The sequence below is a fragment of the Nilaparvata lugens genome, chromosome 4 (assembly GCF_014356525.2).
Source record: "Nilaparvata lugens isolate BPH chromosome 4, ASM1435652v1, whole genome shotgun sequence".
NCBI classification, from domain to species: domain Eukaryota; kingdom Metazoa; phylum Arthropoda; class Insecta; order Hemiptera; family Delphacidae; genus Nilaparvata; species Nilaparvata lugens.
The window spans coordinates 1,570,747-1,592,600 of NC_052507.1; the positions used below are offsets into that span (position 1 = coordinate 1,570,747).

The window sequence follows — 21,854 nt, forward strand, 5'->3', positions numbered from 1 at the left end:
TATATTTTTATTTAAACCAATGACGTTTTACTTTTTTGGCAGATCTTCAAGCTCCGCGTGACCGTGGGTCGTGCCGCAGTTAGATCAGCCAGATCGATCCGCCTGGTGACTGAAGTGGATCTGTTGTCGGCGACTGACGCGACTGCGCCGCTTCTGATAGTCGGCAACGGACGCACCTACACTGTTGCCGAGACTTCGCCCAAGAAGGCCATCATGACTGTCATCCACAAGTCCATTCAGGACAAGCGAGGCAAGACAGGTACTGTATTGAAAATATTGGAAATAAAATTACAGTATGGAATGAAACAACAGCGGCGCTAGCCCAAAACTTCTTCTGTTCCTAAATGTTGTTCAATAAAATGTAGATAATGATGGCTGTAGATAGAATCGACTAATGGTGAAGATGAAAAGCTTTCGAGTAGGTGATGACAAGCGAGGAAAGACTATGGATAATCATTACTGTTGATAGAATTGACTTATAGTGAACATTAAGACTTTCAAGTAGGTTTGGAAAATTTTCTAGTTTGTTTGAACTCCACTCAAAGCTTGAATAAATTGTGTAGTCAAACAGAAAAATGTATAGGCCCACTGAAAAATGTAAAGCTAGAACGGGTAGTCACTCAGAAAAATGAAGTATGACATTAGTTATTATTATTATTATTATTATTATTATTATTATTATTATTATTGTCATTTGTTACGTGAAGCCACATATCTGAGCAGAGCTCAAGTGGCATGTAACATGTCATGAACATTTTTCTATGCAAAGTGCATAAACTCAAAGTATGAAGGCACCACAACATTCCTCCATTGTATAGGGACACGCTTCCACAAGTACATTGGTAATTGAAGACAAGAAAAGCCTATGACTACCACATAACCGTATTCTTTCAGGTAGACAATTGAAGAGCTTCAGTCCCGAATAATATGGTCCTTTTTCCAAAAGTGTCAGTCTGTGAGCGGGGTACTGATATACAGCTGAACTCTTTGCTCTTGTGCTATAGCCATGGCAAACTACATTTCCTTCAAATCTCTCTGAATTTCTGAAGACAAAATTTACAGTCTCAAGGAAGTGCAATGCTGGGACCGTGAGAAACCTGTATTTTCTAAAAATGGGCCTACATGAATTGGATGGCCGCAAGCCCTCCAAAACACGAACAGCTTTCTTTTGCATCTTAAATATTTTATATAAATTATTTTTACTATTCCCCCCCTTTTTACTATTAGTAAGGCCCATAGACGGCTTAAATTATATATTCAGGCGGTGGGACCTTCCCGCAAGGGACTCCCCACCAACAAAAGCCATACGAATTTACTTTTTACTCAGAGAAATGCATACAGTGGAACCTAGATATAGTACAACCAGTTATAATATATTATAGTATCGTACATCACCTGTTATAATACAAATCTCAAAGTAGTAACTACATTTTTTCAGCGGTTCCTTGAGATGAAATCGAGGCGCCACTGAAATCAAAATAATTGTATTGCTATAATTTGTAGTCATGCAGATGAGAGGTTGTCACTTTTATTTTCAGGTCTACTGAGATTTTTTTTTCATTTCATTTCATTTTTCATCCCACTGACCACCTATGAAAGGGGTATGAGGATTTGTCAATTATAATCTATGTCGTCAATTTTTGCATTCCATAATGCAAAAAGAATTCCTGGCTGGAATAAGGACAAACCTGCAGCAACTCCTCCCTCACCTTAATTCTAAACTGCTCACCTGTAAGAGCCATAATGCGTGTTGACAATGAATTATAAAGCCGAATTACTGCACTCTTTATCCCCCCCTCTCATACATACTAGTTCGATGAATGTCGTCTCTGAGGTTCTGTCTATATTTGGTATTGTATGAGTGGAACAACTCTCCTATATTGAACCTATCTTTATTCTTATCAATAAAACAAAGAGCCTCCAAAATATATACACCTGGTAGTGGGAGAATATTTAACTCTTTGAAATAATCTCTACAGCTTGCTCTAATAGATTATTGAAACACCTCATATTATAAAAACCCTTTATATTTAATCAAGACGCAACTATAGTGTGTTTAACATTATAATGGCAGTATTTGATTAACATTATTGCTGCTATCCTTGTCTATAATTTGACAAAGCAGATAGCGCTATCCTTTTCTAGCTCCGCAGAGTTGCCAGATCGTTTTTCAACATAGATCTTGAGAGTATCAAATTTAATGCATGTAAAGGTTTATAAAAATATATTTAAAAGGTCCTTCTATAAGACCTTGATGCATGTAAAACAGAATAAATTGGTTGGTTCAATAGATAATGTTTAAATACTGCTCCAATAGTTGTTTTCATGATCTAAATAGAATGAAAAAAACTAATCTTATTGATACTTTGAAAGACCGGTTTCGGTTATTACACCATTGTCAATCTCTGATAAACAGATATTGACATTGTTTATCAGAGATTGACAATGGTGTAATAACCGAAACCGGTCTTTCAAAGTATCAATAAATCTGTGGTTTTTGACAATTTTTAGTCTTTTTCATTCAATATGAATAATTACCACAATATCAACTTTTCAACTACACAAAAAATCTAAATACTTATTAATTTGAGTGAAATATATTAATATAATCTATATGCTAAAGGAAAGTGAAATTGAGTACTAATAAACCATCAATCGAGTTGAGTTTAATCTACAAAAAATTTGAGTCTCTAATAAATGTTTGTTTTTTCTGTTTTAGGAGAACACAGAAGCCAGTCACGTGATTGGTTGGAGAAGGACGACGAGCAAATCTATTGGCTGAGGCCGAAGCCACGATCTCCCAAGAACTCTCCTGATTCGTCCACATCGACTCGCATCGATTGGATCAAAAAGCCCGCCCCAACCAAGCACAAAGTCACTTTTGATCCATCCTCCAAGTAAGCACTTCATTTATTCTTCAGCTGTTACACCTTTCGTGGGATATCCTGTATATTGTGATTCTGATTTAAATATATTGTTTGGATACGTAAGAGAAGTCCACAACAATTTTTCAATTCGAAATTTCCCTGTGCTAAATACATAGTGCCCCAAAAACCTCGTATTTTCGGTTCATTTTCCTGTTCTCAGCTATTTCCCCCAAATCCAGTCATTGGACAGAAAAATTTACTCTCTCATGTGACCAAACAATATTATTTATATTAAAAATCAAAACTGCAATATATAGTGCAAGCACCAATGATAAGATAAGATAAGATAATTTATTTTTGTCAAAGAACAATTACAAAATTGCATTAGACAATGTCAGATAATTTAAAAAAAACATTACATTAATAATTTGGGTGGAGACCCACTCAATACAAATTTATACCATCTAGGTAACTCATAAATAAGAAATATAATCTTATACACATACTAGTAGGTCCTATAATATACAGTATTTTATAGGACAAACATTAATTGAAGGAGTTTTCATAAAATTCAGTCAAACTATAAAATGGGTTGTCACTTAGGAATTTGTTTATTGTCTTTCTGAAACTAGGATAAGGTAGATCTCTGACATATGATGGCAAATGATTAAAAAGTATTATTCCCACATTAAAATGGCTTCTCAAAGTCCTTGATAGCCTTACTTGAGGAATATGTACATTTCTATAGCTCCTCGTATTATGATTGTGCACATTAATATTACAATCAAGGTTTCTTTCCTTCAATTTTATATACAAAAGCAACGTATATATATACAAACAAATGACAGTCATGACTCTAGTTTTGACAAATAGCGGTTTGCAGTGAGCTCTCACATTTGAGTTAGTTACTATTCTTATCGCTTTTTTTGCAGAACCAAAACTTCAGACACCCGTGAACGATTTCCCCACAGAATAACACTGTAACTCAAGTGGGAATGAAACAAAGCACACATTTAAAACATTTAATACACATTTAAAACATAGTTGAATGGAACATGATATTTTAGAGTCTTCAACAAATATATAGAAGGGTAAAATATATAATAGGGTCACATGTATATAGTTATTGGACTATAATAATAGTGTCACATAATTCACAAAAGAATACCAGCAAATACAACACATGAAACAATAAAATGAGTAATCAATATTCAATTTTTATTTTGGAGCTACTAAAATTACTGAAACACAACAATAATTATTATAAACTACATTTTCAGTTTATCACAACACAACTAGTGTCTACTCTTCAACAGTTATTTGAAGTGTAATTCACTCTATGAGTGGTTGATAATTGTTAATTTGTTCCAATGAGAAACATTACAAAAATGTTATATTATAATCACACATATAACAAAATAGTTCCAAATTCAATTGAATAGGGTCACATGACCCTATACATACAATATTTGAATTCAAAGAAATAATACAAATAATAATATTATAATCATTCCTGGGAGCAAGTACAAAGACAATATTGTACCATGAAAAGAAAATATTATTTTATATCTACTGTAGCCTACATGTTGAACCTCTGATATCCATCTAACTACTTTAAAATGTTTTCTTTAAGCTTTCAAACTATTATTGTATGTTTTCTCATAGACATTTCTGATCATTTTAAAGAGCTGAGGCTTTACCTATCTTTAAGACCTTATTAAACTACCTTTTTGTATGTTTCTTCTCATTGAAATTTATTTTTCTCTACTATTTTAGGAAGCTAGAGAGAGATGAAGATGATGACGGTGACTATGCAAGACTGAGAGAGTTGCCACTCCTCACAGCATCTGTTGACCCTGGTGATGACACTGCTTCAGAAGATAATAAGGTATGTAACTCATTTTATCAATACAAAATAATTCTAAAACTATGAAGATGCTGAGAATAAAAAAACTATACATATCCCTTATTGAAATTATTTACATTGATGATAATAATAAAGAGGAGACGATGACGATTTTAATAACCTCTAGTACAATTTGATCAAAATATTCTTAATGTTCTTGTTTTATGAATATACTGAATATGGAAAGCTGTTTCCCAACATACAATGATTTATCATTGATATACTGAATATACTATATACTATAGAAGAAAGCTAGTGTCTTTAATGTTGAGGTGGTATAAAGATGATAAATTTAGGAAGCTATATAGCCTACTTCTTAAAATGTATGAATACAGGGCTTCTTTCTTGTATTTATAAAATAGAATTATAGTATCCTTTATGAAATTGAAATTATAACAAAATTATTTTTAAAATTATAACAAATTATTTGTATCCTTATTCTATTATTTTATCAATTTCAAAGGGTACTATAATTCTATTTTATAAATAAAATAGCTATATACTAATTCGACATTTTACAGATAAAAATACATTTTGATCTGAATGGAGATGACAATAATTATGAAAATATCATCATTGGAAAGTTACCGTTTCCACAGCTTTATACTGGTGAACTGGCCTCTGATTCTTTTTGCTTTTCCTTACTCACTATCTTTAAGGCTTCTTCTAACCATCCATATATTAAAGTTATACAAGCTTTCTTCAAACAGTTTTCTATTCGCATAAATTGATTGAAGCTTATTTCGATCAGTCTCTATACACACTAATCAAGCTTATGCTAACTACTTTCCCCTTCACTAAAAAAAATCATTCAATTTACTTGCAACCATTTCATTGTTCGAATATAATTATCTACTCTTGTTCATTCCAACTTGGGCCCTATCGCATGAGAAAAAACAAGCTGGTATTTTTGTAATTTTCTATTATAATATCCAGTTGACTACAAGTATTATAAGTTTGTATTTTCTCATACAATAGGCCTCTACTGTCCCAGTCTGGAACCCCGAATTGGTCAATAAATCAGACAGTAAATGGCATGCTTCAACTTATTCTGACCATTTAAAAAAAAAAACATGAATCCACTCTAACCAGTTTTTTTCTCGCTCATGAATCTATGTGAGCGTATTCTAAACAGTTTTTTCTCACTCATAAATTGAAATTATCTTTATTCTTCTTCTTAGAAAGTACAAACAATACACAATATACATATACAAAACTTGAAGAAGGTTCCTCACATGGGCAATCCCGGTGTGCGAGGAAATCTATTGAAGCTATACAAAAAAATAGAAATCCAAGAACCCTTTTTAAAATTGTTTAGTGACAACAAGTTTTGGCTATATGATGCCATTATCAAGTCTTAATGATACTTTTTATAAGGATTATAAGACTAATCGATAATAATCATAAGACTTGATAATGTCATCATATAGCCGAAACATGTTGTCACTAAACAATTTTGAAAAGGGTACTTAGATTTCTGTTTTTATTTATATTCAAGAGTAGCCCGCCTAGAGGAAAAAGACAATCTATTGAAGCTTATACTAAGCAGTTTGTTTCTCACTCATGAACCCATTGAAGATCATTCTAACCACTTTATTCCTCATATGAATCAATTGAAGCTTTTTCTAAGCATTCTGTTGCCCACTAACCGAGATCTTGTCTTGCTATATGTTGCCAAACTGTTACCCACTAACCAAGAGCCTGTGTTGCTATGTTGCCAATCTGTTTTCCACTAACTGAGAGCCTGTGTTGCTGAGTTGCCAAACTGTTGCCCATTACTGTAACCGAGTTGCTATGTTGCCAAACTGTTGCCCACTAACCGAGTTGCTATGTTGCCAAACTGTTGCCTACTAACCGAGATCTTGGGTTGCTATGTTGCCAAACTGTTGCCCACTAACCGAGTTGCTATGTTGCCAAACTGTTGCCTACTAACCGAGATCTTGTGTTGCTATGTTGCCAAACTGTTGCCCACTAACCGAGTTGCTATGTTGCCAAACTGTTGCCTACTAACCGAGTTGCTATGTTGCCAAACTGTTGCCTACTAACCGAGATCTTGTGTTGCTATGTTGCCAAACTGTTGCCCACTAACCAAATGCTTGTTGCTTTGCATGGCAGCTATTGGAGTGTGTACAGATGGGCGTGGTCACGTATGCGAGCACCAATCGCGACCTGCTACTCCCTGGCGGCGGATCGAGGGACTACGAGGATCCCAGTCCCCTCCTCACCCCCGACAGGGATGACTTGCCTCCTCCTCCCAGTCCTCCTCCGTCCAACCCCTCCCCTCCTCCACCACCGCCTCCTCTGGCCAACCCGGGTGCGGTTAGCGTCGATACTCCAGTAAGATTTCCTCAAATTTTCCAAGTATTGTCATGTTGTAGAGACTTGAGATTAATAGATAGAGGTTTGGATAGATAGATCGTAGTAGATATCAATAGATGTTGTAGAAACTTGAGATTAATAGATAGAGGTTTGGATAATAATAGATAGATTTGTAGATAGCGATAGATGCTGAAGAAACTTGAGATTAATAGATAAAGGTTTGGATAGATAGATATCTAGCCTGACAGATAGAATAGAATAGAATAAGATTCATTGTAACCATTTCTGAGGTCCACGTGCAGCTAGCGTGGATACTCCAGTAAGATTTCCTCAAATTTCCAAGTATTGTCATGTTGTAGAGACTTTAGATTTATAGATAGAGGTTTGGATAGATAGATCATTGTAGATATCGATACCGGTAGATGTTGTAGAGACTTGAGATCAAGGTAAATAAATATGATTTTATTGTCGTTAAATTCTTAGAACAATAGGCAAAGTCAAATATTAAATACAGTAAGACAAAAGATAAAATCAAGTTTTACAGCAACTATACACACAAAATTACATTACTGAGTCTCAAAAATAATACATCAAATAAACTGTAAGTCAATTGGATTTTTCAAATACATTAATAAAATTCATTTGAATACACAAAACATATTCCTTACAGCACAACTTGACCCTTTTGAACAATACATAAATACAAATAAAAACCTCTTAACTCTAAGCAACAATATTATTTCACTCTCAAAGAACTCTACAACACTATAAAAAGGATTTATCACGAGCCAATTCAATAATCTCGTCTTAAATTTTTTCTGTCTTTAATATTAAATCTGTAGGTAATTTATTGTAAATTTCTATACCAAATGTATCATTACTTTTGGCTGTTTTGGATAACCTATGATAGGGATCGAACATCAATCGTATGACAATTTCTTGTGTTATAGCTATGAGTTTGATGCCTTGATTTTAAATTGGATGAGTTTTTTTAACATGCCACAATACTGTATAAATGTAAAAATTCACTATTGTCATTATTCTAAGCTGGACAAAAAGAGGCTAACAATGTGCTAGTCTATGAGAATCAGTTAAAACCCTGACCAACTTATTTTGCAATAATAAAATATTTTCTGCATGACTATGGTATCTAAAATACCTTGTATTATATACCAATGAATTCTAGATACCTTGCTTGAGATTAATAGATGGAGGCTTTGATAGATAGATAGATCTAGAATGCCTTAATTAAATTAATATTGACATATCTTACAGGCTTAATGATGAAAGATTATGAGTATTTCACCTGCTGTCTATTATTCTTAGTGAATAAATAAATGAATAGTAGAAACTGAAGTTCAAGTACGGTATTTTTCCAAAGGTTCTTTCTTCAAAGTATCACAAATCTTCTTGCATGTATCACATCCACTCTCTGTCTTAACACTTTTAGACAATTTCATCTAAAATTTCTGTATATTTTTCTCCAGATAACTAGCTTTTTGTATAACTAATAAAATTTGCATGTATGTGGCTTGGAGGTTTATTAATTTGATCCCAGTTCCTCAATTTTTACTTCCCAAATTACTCTGTCACTCTATCTATTTTGTTTCTCCTTTTTTATTCATTTAAACAATGAGTACATTATCAAAATGATAGGGAAAGGAAAAATAAGGTAGCCTTGTGCTATTCCTCTCCCAAATTTAGATAACACATAGTCCGAAATAGGTTGAGTCTTGTTTTCTTGTAGTACTTCAATTCACAAAATTTTCAGTCCTCAAGTATTTTCACAAAGTAGATTTTCAAATTTAGATGCTTCAAAACTAAACATAGAAGAAATATTTCACATTATTGTAACTAAAAAAGGAAATATTCACATATTAAGAGAAGAATTACTGAATTTTTTATCTTTTAAAGCTTTAGCTTATTATAATTATTTAAAGTTTAAGCTTATTATATTATATGTATGGCCATGGCAGTAAGTAAGTTTATTATAATCTCTTTTTGCATTTACTAATAGGACTTTCTTGCATGCTGCTTGACTTGTGGGTTTCATTAAATAATATTTCTCAACTATTTTCAGTCCCTACAAATCGCATCAATAGAGCCTACTAGTATTATGATGTTACCACAGGATTTAGGTTACGATACATAAATGTATTAGCCTCTCTGATTTTTCCAATAGATCTTCCAATGCCCTGTTAAAATACAAACTGTAAAATACAATGTTGTTGCTTTGATAAAATACAAACTAATAATACTTATTAATTACTTATTAATGGCTTTGTATGAAATGAGCGCTGCTATCCAGAAATTGTCAGTTTGGTGTAAGAGTAAGCATTCCTGACCGGCAATTAGGAGGTACTGGGTTCGATTCCCGTGCTGACAAATAATTTTTGTATAGTAGCGCTCATCGAATGTCCATCTAGGTGTTTACCCTGTTGTCAATATTTGCAGTAGCAGAAGTCTTCGGGGTGATTTACAGCATTTAATTGGGATTTCGTTTGATAATAATTATAGCACGTTGTTTTGTGACCTGTGCGTATAAATGGCATGTATAAATGAGAATAAAAATCGACTAAGTACTCTTTTTAAAATTTTCTACTCTCAACATGTTTATGATAATGGAATCATAGCCGAAAAATGTTGTGAGTGAACAATTTCAAAAAGGGTACTTGGATTTATATATTTTTTATGTTATATTCAAGAGTAACCCTTATAGAAAAAGTACAAATCTCATGTATTATTCAAACTGATATCACTCCTTAATTGTTGACCTGTGAATGGGTAACACCTGCTCGTTCTAAGTGAACTTGACTAATGTAAACACTACTTTCTTGGTTGACCTGTGCAGGCTACTCCACGCTGCTTGAGACGAGCCGACTCAGGTATGCCTGGGGAGGAGGGCCTGACCCCTCGCTCAGACTCGGTGAGCACTGAGGCATCCGGCAGTGGGGGGTCCCCACCTGACAACAGTGAGACATCCAGCGGCGTCCACTCCAGCTCCAGTCGAGAGTCGGCGCAACAACAACAGAGGCGCTCCACAAGTGTCGACGATCTGGCAACTGATGCTGCTAACAAGGTTTACGATCATTCACTTCATTTCATTTCATCTACTGACTTCCTACGAAAGAAATATATATGGATTTGTCAAATTTATACCACAAGAAAATATGTGCTATCTTCTTAACCTTCCAGCAGTCGCGCTGTTGTAAAAAGTACAACAGTGTCAGTTTTCTTGCTGCACAAAACCATTGAGTGATCCATGGTCTAGTGGATAGAGTGATTGCGTAGCAGCATAGAGATCCCGGGTTCGAACCCTCTCACAACCAAAAGTTTTTTAACCAGATCACTCCCGTGCTATCGGATGGGCACGTTAAACAGTAGGTCCCGGCTGAAGTATGACAGTCGTAAGGCCCATTGACGGCTCAAATTATATATTCAGGCGGTGGGACCTTCCCGCAAGGGACTCCCCACCAACGAAAGCCATACGAATTTACTTTTTACCATTGAATGGTCATGGTGTCAGTGGATGAGTCACCTATGCATTCCAAAACTCTCCCCATCACTCCACTGAGTTGCAGTATCAACCGAGCAATGGTTCAGTCTTTAGGTGACATTTAGTCGCGACAGTGCATGAGTCGCACCGTGCATAAGATAGGGAAAGACTGTACACGGGGAGTGTAAACCAACCAATAACACAGAATTGATGGCTTTGCTTGGTGTACCTTATATTGGGCTATGAAATGGTAATCATTCAAATGTTCATAGGCGTAAAATAATCCAAGAAGATGGAGAAAGTAATTATACTATTAATTAATATGTTTTGACAGTAAACAGAGTACAACCATAGAGAAACGATAGCATAGATATCCCATGGTATAGGGCGTTTATGTCGCAAGTTTTACTGTTATCCCAAGCCGATAGTTCACATAGTTCTTTCCTATGCAGCTGTGTCATGCTGGTAGTCTCTCAAATTGTGCCGTTCATACACTATCACCCCAACAAAACAGTAAAAATTGACAATAATCGACAGTTATCGGCTTGAGATAACAGTAAAAGTTGCGACATAAATTTCCTATACCATGGGATATCTACTTACGCTATTGTTTCTCTATGGTACAACTGTGTCAGTTTTCTTGCTGCACAAAACCATTGAATGGTCATAGTGTCAGTGGAAAATTAGATGTTGTACAAAATACAACACGCGACTGCTCGTGTGATTGAGTAGGGCGCGACTACCGGAAGGTTAAACCTCCAACTTGAAGTTTGTAATATTCATTGAACTCCTCCACTGTATATGCACCAATTTACAGCAGATCCCTTCTCAATAAAATTCTAAATTTCCTCCCTGATAATTCTTTCAAGTGAGATGGCACTCTTTTGAGTGAGATATCACTACTTATAGACTCTATGTTGAGAAACTATATGACCATAGTGAGGGACAGAGCGAGCTTCCATACGAGGAGCTCCAAAACAACGTCATAACCCACTTATAGTCATTTGGCAGCAGCATTTTATGAAGAGGGTTCTGGTAGGCTGGTTCACTGGTATGACAAATGCCTCAACCTTCACGGCAATTATTTTTTCCTACAGTTACGTTGAAAAGTGGCCATTGCTGCACTGATTACAGAATGCAAAGAATCACTTTTCCGCTCTAGTGCGGGAAAAATTTTTCTGCACTCCAGATTTGCAACATAGCAACGCAAAATACTTAGTAGGTTATATGGAGCAACAGTGCAGCAAAATCAAAATGAAGTTGGTAACAGTGACTGCTGTGGCTGCTATAGTGAGCAGACGTGCAACGAAGCACAACGCGCTAATTATTATTTATTATATATTATAACCAAGGACAACGAGGACTTTAGGATTTTAGGATTAAGGTTTTTATCATTAATAAAATTACACAGAAAAACATTTGATGGATTTCAGGCAATTTTACCCATAATTACCCACTTTTCATACCCAATGGTAACTGTAGGAAAAACTTAATGTGAAATACGTGCGCAAAGTTCCTCTGCTGCACTCAACAAACCATTCCGCCCTCGCCTACGGCTCGGGCGTAAACGTTTCTTTCGGTGCAGCAAACTGACACTTTGCGCACTAGTTGCACAAATAACTATTAAGTGTAATCATAAGTGTGAGAAACGTTTATTGAAAGTATTATTTTTCTGAAAATAAAAATCCAAGTGCCTTTTTTTTAATTGTTTACTCACAATAGAGTCTAGACTTGCTCACAATAGAGTGAACAAATTCAAGGAAAAGGTACTTTGATTTTTATTCCTATTCAAGAGTTGCCCTGGTATATTCGTCTTTCATTTATGACCAATCGGAGGATGGAGAAATGACACTCTCAAATTTTATAATAATCTTTTCATGGTTGATTATATTATTAATATATTTCCTAATAATAATAATATCGAGTCACCTGGCTGACTCTCAGGTCTGGTGTCAGGTCGCACCTGATCAGATTCAGGGCCTCTGACATAACCTAATGACTGTTTTTACAGAGCCGGGACCGACGACTTTACATGTCCAACCGAAACATGTGAATAGCCCGAGAAAAATATCAGGTGATGTACTGTATATTCAATGATATATTCAGACGATGAGGGACTCCACGGATCCCAAGAGACTCCCCACCCTCAAAAACTATACAAATTTACTGTTTACTAATATTCATTTTGTTTTATTCTTTCACTATCACACTGGAAATCTCATTTTTATTTCTACTATCACTCTTCAAATCTCACTCCATCTTTGTTTAGGTCCAGCCACAATGGAGGAGCTTCTCGCTGCAGCGAGGGGTCCAGCCTCCCCAGGCACAGGATATCGTCCACTTTGGCCAGGTGCGCATGAACGGCAACGCCACTGCGCATGCGCCGGAACCCATCTACGGCCCCTATCGGCCGCACCAGCCGGCCGAACCCATCTACCGGCCGCACCAGCATCTGCTCGGGCCCCACGGTCTCCTAAAGAGTCCGCCGGTTATCAATGAGGTGGCCGAAGAGGACACTGTTGTCATCAGGAGGCGACAGGTACAATTAATTGATTAATATGGCACGGTTTCTAAAACACTCATTAAATCTTAAGAACTATTAAACCTGTAGAATGATATACAGTATAATAATACACATTAAACAGTCCATCATATTCAATAAGGGTCCTATAGTGAGGTCCACGTTATAATGGCAGTTTTAATTAACAATGGTATTGCTATCCTTGTCTATCATTCAACAAAGCGGATAGCACTATCTTTCTCTTGCTTTGCTCTGTTGCCAGATCGGCTTTTAAAAATGTAGAAAATTAATAATTAATTCAGAGAATCTTAATTATGAAAATTCATTATGAAATTATTGAAAAATATTATTTCTTGCTTAATAAAATGTAATTAATTATTATAAACGAGGAAAACAATTAATATCACATTAATAAACATGTATCAGCTACCATCTATAGAAGGTATTGACTAGACAGTGAGGAACGGTGAGGAACGGCAACGTTGTTCTCCTATCTTTCTCCACTACTATTATAACATAGACCTAACTATAGAAACCGGGTCCACGTTATAATGACAGTGAAGGAAGATAGAAGAACAACGTTGCCGATCCTCTGTCTTGTCAATGCCTTCTATAGACGGTAGCTGATACCGGTACAGGTTTATTGATGTAATATTAACGGTTCATTCTCGTTTAAAATAATCAATTATATTATAGCCTATTAAGCAATAAAATATATTTTACAATAATTTCATGATGAATTTACATAATAAGGATGAGATATTTTGTTCATTAATTGTTAATTTTACATTGTTTAATGTCGATCTGGCAACAGAGCAAAGCGAGAGAGAGATAGCGTTATATTATCAGAACTTTTTCAAAAATTCAAAAAATGTCTCTTTCCAAACTAAAATATTTTATTCCCCATATCGTTCATAACTAGAAAAGTAACATTTTCTGTAAATTCGATAACTTTTTTATTTTTGCATTAATCGCGAAAAAACGCATATTAGAACAAAGACAATGATATACTGAATGTATTAAAAAAAACTCCAATGGAAAATTCGAAACCGTTTATGATCTGGAAAGAAAACGGAGTTAGTACTTCAACAACCCATAACTCGCTTATTAGACCACTAAAAAATTCCAGTTACCACTTTTTCTCACTCTTATAATGATCATAACAATAATTATATTGAAAAAAATTATTCAACTTATATGAAAAAATCTGGTGTGGCGCACTCACACAACTTTCCTCGCCGTTATGAAAATTGATCACCTAACGCTACGGTAGTGTGCCCGTGCATCTCAAGTCTACTATTCAAAGATTAGAGCCAGCTGGTGACAGGGTAATAACGCTGGAGACACACGAGGTCTGCTATCTCTTCATAGTGAATCATTTAATAGAATCAACAGTTGCCAATAGTTTGCAATTGGATAATCACATTTTCTCGATTTTCGAGTTTATTTTTAATTTCAGGTGAAAATGTTACTGGAAATTAATTGTAGAGATTCTCATGCTCAATCTATTCCACTCGAAATTTTTTGTTTAAATTGTATCTGAAGCTTGATAATTAAGAATCTAAAATCAAACTTTGCATAGATAAATCAAACTTTGCGCAGTTGATAGAGCTTATCGATGACTATTTCAGGTATAACTTTAATCAAAATCGTTGGAGCCGTTTTCGAGAAAATCGCGAAAAACCCTGTTTTTGACAACATTTTCGCCATTTTAGCCGCCATCTTGAATCGCATTTGATCGTAATTGTTCGTGTCGGATCCTTATATTGTAAGGACATCATGTTCCAAATTTCAAGTCATTCCGTTAATTGGGAGATGAGATATCGTGTACACAGACGCACATACACACACACACACACACACACACACACACACACACACACACACACACACACACACACACACACACCACACACACACACACACACACACATACAGACCAATACCCAAAAACCACTTTTTTGGACTCAGGGGACCTTGAAAAGTATAGAAATTTAGAAATTGGGGTACCTTAATTTTTTTTGGAAAGCAATACTTTCCTTACCTATGGTAATAAAAAAAAGTGTTTATTAAAAAGTGTACCGAACAGCCTCAAACTCTAAAACAATTCCAAAACCAGTTCTGTACCTCATTTCATTAATCATATATGAATTTCCAATGTTGTAAAGAAACTTTTTGAACACTCTATATAGTTCCCACTCAGACTGGCTGAGTGAATATGAACGTCTCATATTATAATAACTCATGTACCGGACATATTATATAATATTCTGACTGTACCGGACATGTTAAGAAATATTCCTTTAATCAGGCATCCCTCCAAAAATGTCACACTGTTTCTTCTATCTTCCTCTCACTCTTTCTTTCTCTATTTCTCTTTCATTCCTCTTTCACACTCTCTCTTTTAGAAAAGGAAAAACACTGATACTGATATTTTGGGAGTCTAGCTTTAATGAATAAATAGGCAACGGGTAATTTGTTGATAAATTGTTTTCAAAAAGATTGAACTAGCACAAATAATTTGTATTTTGCTTTGGTCAAAAAATAGCGGAGCAGTGAAGGTAAAGTGTATCAGAGAAGGTTTCTGAGAGTGTTGAAAATAATGCATGTGTCATATACATATACAGATGCAATGTACAGATTTACGTGCCGCGAACATGAGCAATTCACTTTTAATCAGCTGATGCCAAGCTTTTTATATCTGTATCTTACCGTTTCTGTAAAAATACAGATATAGTCAGCTGATTAAAAGTGAATTACTCATGTTCGTGGCGCATATATCTGAACGCACCTTAATAATTATGTGTCATGGATATGTCTCAGTTGTCATCTGAAGGCGAATAAATAACTTGATAAATGAATAGATAAATATATGAATAAATGGATTAAGGAATAAATAAATCAATTGATTTTCGAATCTCCTCATATGAATTTGAACTATTTTGAATTTTTTATAATCTTCCTATTTTCTATGTATTTGATAACTCTCTTGCTCCTTTACAGTGCATTATTATACTGTGTATTAATAGTTTACTATATTATCTTGTGTTGGTGATGGCTCTCTTCTCTCTTTCCATAACACACTTAAACCATAAAATTATTCTGAGATTGATACATTATTTTGGCTACTCTTTCCAGTTCAAAACTTATAATCTTTCAATTTTCCAGGTATTTGTTATTTTTTGACTGCACTATCTATTTTCAGCTTGTATTGATGATGGTTCTCTTCTTCTAAGATATTGTTTTCTTTTCATTTAGATTCTCAATCTTTAGACACAGTATACATCTTTAAACTTTACAGTTTCTTCCAGTTGTCTATGTAGGTATCAGCCTGGTGTTTATGAGTATTATTTTACTCATTTCACATAGAAATCTCGAACAGTTTTAATTTGAAAACCTACAGTTTTCTATGTACCGTAGACGATTTCTTTGACGTTATTTTCTCCAATTACACATTATTTGTAACTGATACAATGAATTGTCAACACATTTCATTTAAAATCTTCCAGTTTTCTATGTATTTGTTTGGAATTTTATATCATTTCATTTCAAATTTATTTTTATTTTAACACGGTGGTGGTCCTTTCTCAAACACTAAGGCTCGGTTGCACAAAAATCTGTTAAATTTTAACCGTGATTAAATGCCTCGAGGAGAAACAATCAGAGAAGCCTTCATTCAACTAGATAAATAATTTATTGTCAAAACCATAAAAATGTCATAACAACGTCATCAATCTTAAAGTTATATAAATATAACATTATATAAATATAACATTTCATTTCCATTTCACATTCCACAATTATCTTAGAATATGTTTAGGAACGTATTTTCAGTATTTTAAGATAGTCCTTTTGAGTTTTAAGGGCTATGATCAGAGTTGATCATAGTGGGTCACCCCAGGACACCATATCATGGGGGAAACACTAATTTGACAATTCCCCAGTCAATAGACTGTTACAAAGAAAAATCTTGACTAAACTAACTGATAACTTAAACTTCTCTTATGTGGCATTCAATCATGGTTAAAATTTAATAGACTTTTGTGTAACCTGTCCCTACACTTTCACACAGCAATTGACCTCACTGTCTTATGTTGACACAATTTCAGTCTTATGTTGCCACAATTTCAGTTTTATGTTGACACAATTTCAGTTTTATGTTGACACAATTTCAGTCTTATGTTGACACAATTTCAGTCTTATGTTGACACAGTTTCAGTCTTATGTTGACACAATTTCAGTCTTATGTTGACACAATTTCAGTCTTATGTTGACACAATTTCAGTCTTATGTTGACACAATTTCAGTCTTATGTTGACACAATTTCAGTCTTATGTTGACACAATCTCAATTCATTTCATTTTAAAACCTTTAGATGATGAACATACCGGAGGAGACAGAGAGCGCATCTGCCTTACAACACCACCATAACCAACAAAAGCAAATGCACCTGCAAAATCAACACAAAATGTTGCACCAACAAACCCAGCACATGCTGCACCAACAAAACATGTTGCACCAACAAACCATGTTGCAAGATCAGCGCTACAACCAGTATTGTTCCCAGGGGCAAGCGGAGACGTCGACAAGTGGCGGCCACACAGTGGTCGCAGTGGGAGGACTCGAGCCACCGTTCGGCCGCTCCACCAACATGCGGATGACATCATTCACCGACCGACCTGTGACGTCACACACGGACCGTCCAGCCACACTGCCCCACTACCCTACACAGAACATCGGTGCGGCCTATCCACACTGCTCCACCATGCCGCTGCCGGTGTCAACCGGTTCTTTGCCGCCCGGTGTGAACCATGCCGCCTCGTCCGGTGTGAACCATGCCTCTTGTCACTCGTTCCCGCGTCAGCATACTACCATACCGACCCATCACAATGGGGTCAGGTTGTTTAATCCCAACCCCTACACTAAACGCATGCCTTTCACGCATAAAGTGGCGAATGGACATGTAGGGGAGCATCATTCGTTTCCTCAGATTATGAACCTTGTCAAGCATAAAACCGAGAGGGACTCGGCCAACTTTTCGCTCGCGTCTAGTGGGGACTCTGACTCTTGTATGCCTCACACATAGATGTAATAATAGTTGCGTTTCAAGAGTCTAACTTAAGAACACAATCTCTAGTGTATTTTATTCAATTCCAGATTATAATTATATGGGTCTTGAGTCTTTTAGGGCAAGTTTCCGAGCTCGAGATAACTTCTAGACTTTAAACAGCTGGAGTCAGAAAATTGGCTTTCCGGAACTGGGTGTAGTCACAGTCCACGTTTAAATTGAATTTCGAAAAACTATAAAATTGAACACAAAATAAAATAGAGAGAAAAACGTGTAAAGTCTCAGCTATTATGAATTATTTAGAAATGTTTTATTTCGTCAAGGAAAAACGTTTCCAATTATAGAAATGAGAATAAAGATTTATTTTGCTGCAACTATCTACTGCTTCTACGCACCGTTCTGGAAAGCCAATTTTCTGACTCCAGCTGTTTAGAGTGTGGAACTTACCTAAACCCCTTGCTCGGAAACCGGCCCTGAATTTTCAAAGAGTTGAACCTCAAGATATAATAATCTCTATGCCTGGTTGCACAAAAGCCTGTTGAATTTCAATCATGATTCAATGCCACGAGAACCAATCAGAGAAGACTTCTTTGAAAAGGAGGCTTCTCTGATATGTTCTCGTGTCATTCAATCACTGTTAAATTTCTACAGGCTTTTGTGCAACCGATCCTTTCGCTTTTCTGAGATCTCAAGATCATCTAAATGCTTTGTAAATTTGAAAGAGACTCAGCTAATTTTTCGCTGGGGTCAATTATTGAGGATTATGCCTCATGTATGCTTCACATATGAGTTTAGAATCATTATTTCAAGAGTCTTATTTCGAAAGACTAGAGTCATCTATCAATATTGAGCAAACTTTCTAGTTTTGATTGATCGATTTATATTCCAAGTACAGTATTCATATTAGAAATATGGGAGGTCATAGCCTACATATGTTATTGCAAATATAATTGCATTGGAGAAAAAATACAGAAAAAATATTATAATTTTTTTGGTCCTGTATAATGAATATTGAAGAGACTGCTACAGTACCGTATCCTTTTTGAGACTTTACATAGGTTTGAAACAAAACAATAATGAAAAAATTCAAGGGTTTGATTTTGAGGTTCAATAAATGAATTTTAGGTAATCACTAATAAATATTTAAAGGGTTTAATTTTGAGTTTTGATATGTGTCTAATTTGCCAATTTATCATGAATCTAGCTAAACCTAGCCTACTCTGGGAATGTAACATATTTTGATTATCATAAACAAGCTGTAGTACCTATCTAAATTCTTGAGTAGGCCTACTGTATCCATATCATTCAAGTTAGTACATATCATGAAAAATATTCAAATGCATTTCAACGTGAAAGATATCAGAAAATATTTCGAATTGATTTTTAAAAACTATTCAGCTATCAATTATTGGAATTACACTATATACTAATAAAAAATATTATTGGAATATTAATAAAGGAACTTTATTACAAAAAAAAAGATTACGACTACCTAAAAATTGAAATGAATATAATTTTATAAGTGAAGCATAGATACTTGAACGAGTTCCATAAAAAGACTTTATTATTGAATTTTTAATATTAGCCTACCTATTCAAATTACAAGGGTACCTCATTGGATCAATTTTAAATATTCTGAAGCATGGAGTAAACCTTTTAAAAGTGACGCAATTAGCCGAAGTATTATGTTGTGCTTTAAAATACGGTCCAGTAATTGATATATTTGGACTTGAATAATTTAAAACTTTTATTGATTGATGTGAAATCGGCAGTTTGATTGTGTAAAATGTTTCACTTGTTGTGGAATGTGTATTTTTAACTGAACAATAGACCATTTATATTGATATTGTACCTTTTGGAACAATAATTATAACAAAACTCTGTTAAAACAAGGCTTTCGCTTGTGAAAAAGGAAACGTTCTATGTCATGCTTTTCATGCTATTCTTCCTCTGAAAGATGTGATTGTAATAAGATAGTCTTGATAGGCACCCCTAGTGAAAAAAGTGGCGTATTGAGATTTTTTACAAACAAAACTCACACTTTCACAAAATAAAATATGTATTTCGAACTTGATAATGTAACTTTTTCAGTGTTACATTAGTTCTGTAATTGATACATCAAGTCTGATTTTGAGTCATGTTGTAAATTTTAAGCTATGACTGCAAAATTATTGTCGTTTTTTCTCAAGATCTTTTCATTTTTTTTCTATTCTTCATTAATTCATACAATTAGTACATGATAGGGAGAGGAAAAATAAGGTAACCTATTAAGGTAGCTATTCCTCTCCCAAATTTAGATAAGGTTACACATGGTCCGAAATAGGACTATTTAATCATTATAATAATTATCTTCATAGATAATGACAAGTCAGTAGTAGAAATTAATATTCAATTAAAGTGAAAAAACTCTATTAGACTTGAAATTGATTCCATCTGATAGAGCAAACAATTATCATGGTTTTCTACCTTGGTTTTCATACATTTTTCTATAGATATTTGAGTAAATTGATATACATAAGAGAGTATAGGAAAGTTATGGAAGTACGGTATTAATATTTTTCAACTAGTTCAAAACAAAAATTGCCTGAAGCTATTTGTTGATGAGCTTGGCAACTGCCAAATAAATAATCAGAAAATAAAAATAATACAGAAATAAAAATAATAGTATAATATTATTATACTGGGTCATGACGAATTAAAAAAATGGATGTATATATTAATCACTGTATAAACAACATACTTAGCTGATATGAAACATAATATTTGTATGTATAAAAAGCCATATAAAATACTTTAATTTATCTGATAAAATTTAGAGGAATGAATATGAACAATGAATTTATTTCCAATGAGAAAGGTGTGTTCTATCCATCAGTAACTTTGAGCATTTCAATAAATTAAAACCTATCGTATTATTATCAATTTTCATATAATTTGTTTCCTTAAGTTTTTGAATAACATTATCGAACACATGTGCCATTTTTAAAGAAACTTAGGAGTGATGAGGAATTGTTTTCAAAATGATCCAGTTATTTATGAACAAGAGGACATTGGCAAAAATGTTTGACAATAAAGGAGTTTAACTTTTTTAAATGGAATTTTAGATTAGTTTTTCACATTTTATACAGACAATATTTTATAAAATTTCAAGAGAATGTTTTCTACATGGAATTGAACTTGTAGTCAGCGCTAGATAACATTTAGAAGAATGTAGAGTTTTCTACTAAGAAAAAACCATGGTTCAAGTTTTAAATAAGCTGTAATTTATTATAATTTCCAGAGAGTCTAGACAAGACTATTGTATATTTCTATGATTTCCAGACCAGAGAGTCTGAAATTATGTTGTATTATTATCACTAGCGTAAGAGAAACATGTCTCATGAATCTTAAAATTATTATTGTATTTCAATACAATTTTGAATGCGCTAGTAAATTTTGTGTTAACTTTTTCATCAAATTGAAAATAATATTCTACACATAACATCAAAAATATTTTTCCCTACAGTTCCCTTGAAAAGTGACCATTCCTGCACTGATTACAGAACGCAAAGAATCACTTTTCCGCGCGCAAAGTATTACTTTGCGTACTCTTAATACATTGCGTATTATCTTGCAGCCATCCCAATCAGCTGTTGACATTGTTGACGTATATTTTGAAAGCAAATTTGTTCTATCTA

At 34.4% G+C, this 21,854-nt stretch overlaps 1 protein-coding gene across 1 annotated transcript in view; it reads left to right on the forward strand.

Annotated features, from left to right (window-relative positions):
* LOC111055774 (protein tincar) overlaps window positions 1–18,404 on the forward strand; it is a 28,084-nt gene extending 9,680 nt beyond the window's left edge. The window contains 7 exon segments of the mRNA XM_039425498.1: window positions 43–259; window positions 2,720–2,897; window positions 4,644–4,755; window positions 6,889–7,110; window positions 9,944–10,171; window positions 12,858–13,127; window positions 17,485–18,404. Of these exon segments, the coding sequence (XP_039281432.1) occupies window positions 43–259; window positions 2,720–2,897; window positions 4,644–4,755; window positions 6,889–7,110; window positions 9,944–10,171; window positions 12,858–13,127; window positions 17,485–18,195 (1,938 nt within the window). The 3' untranslated portion in view covers window positions 18,196–18,404.
* Window positions 18,405–21,854: the final 3,450 nt, after the last annotated feature.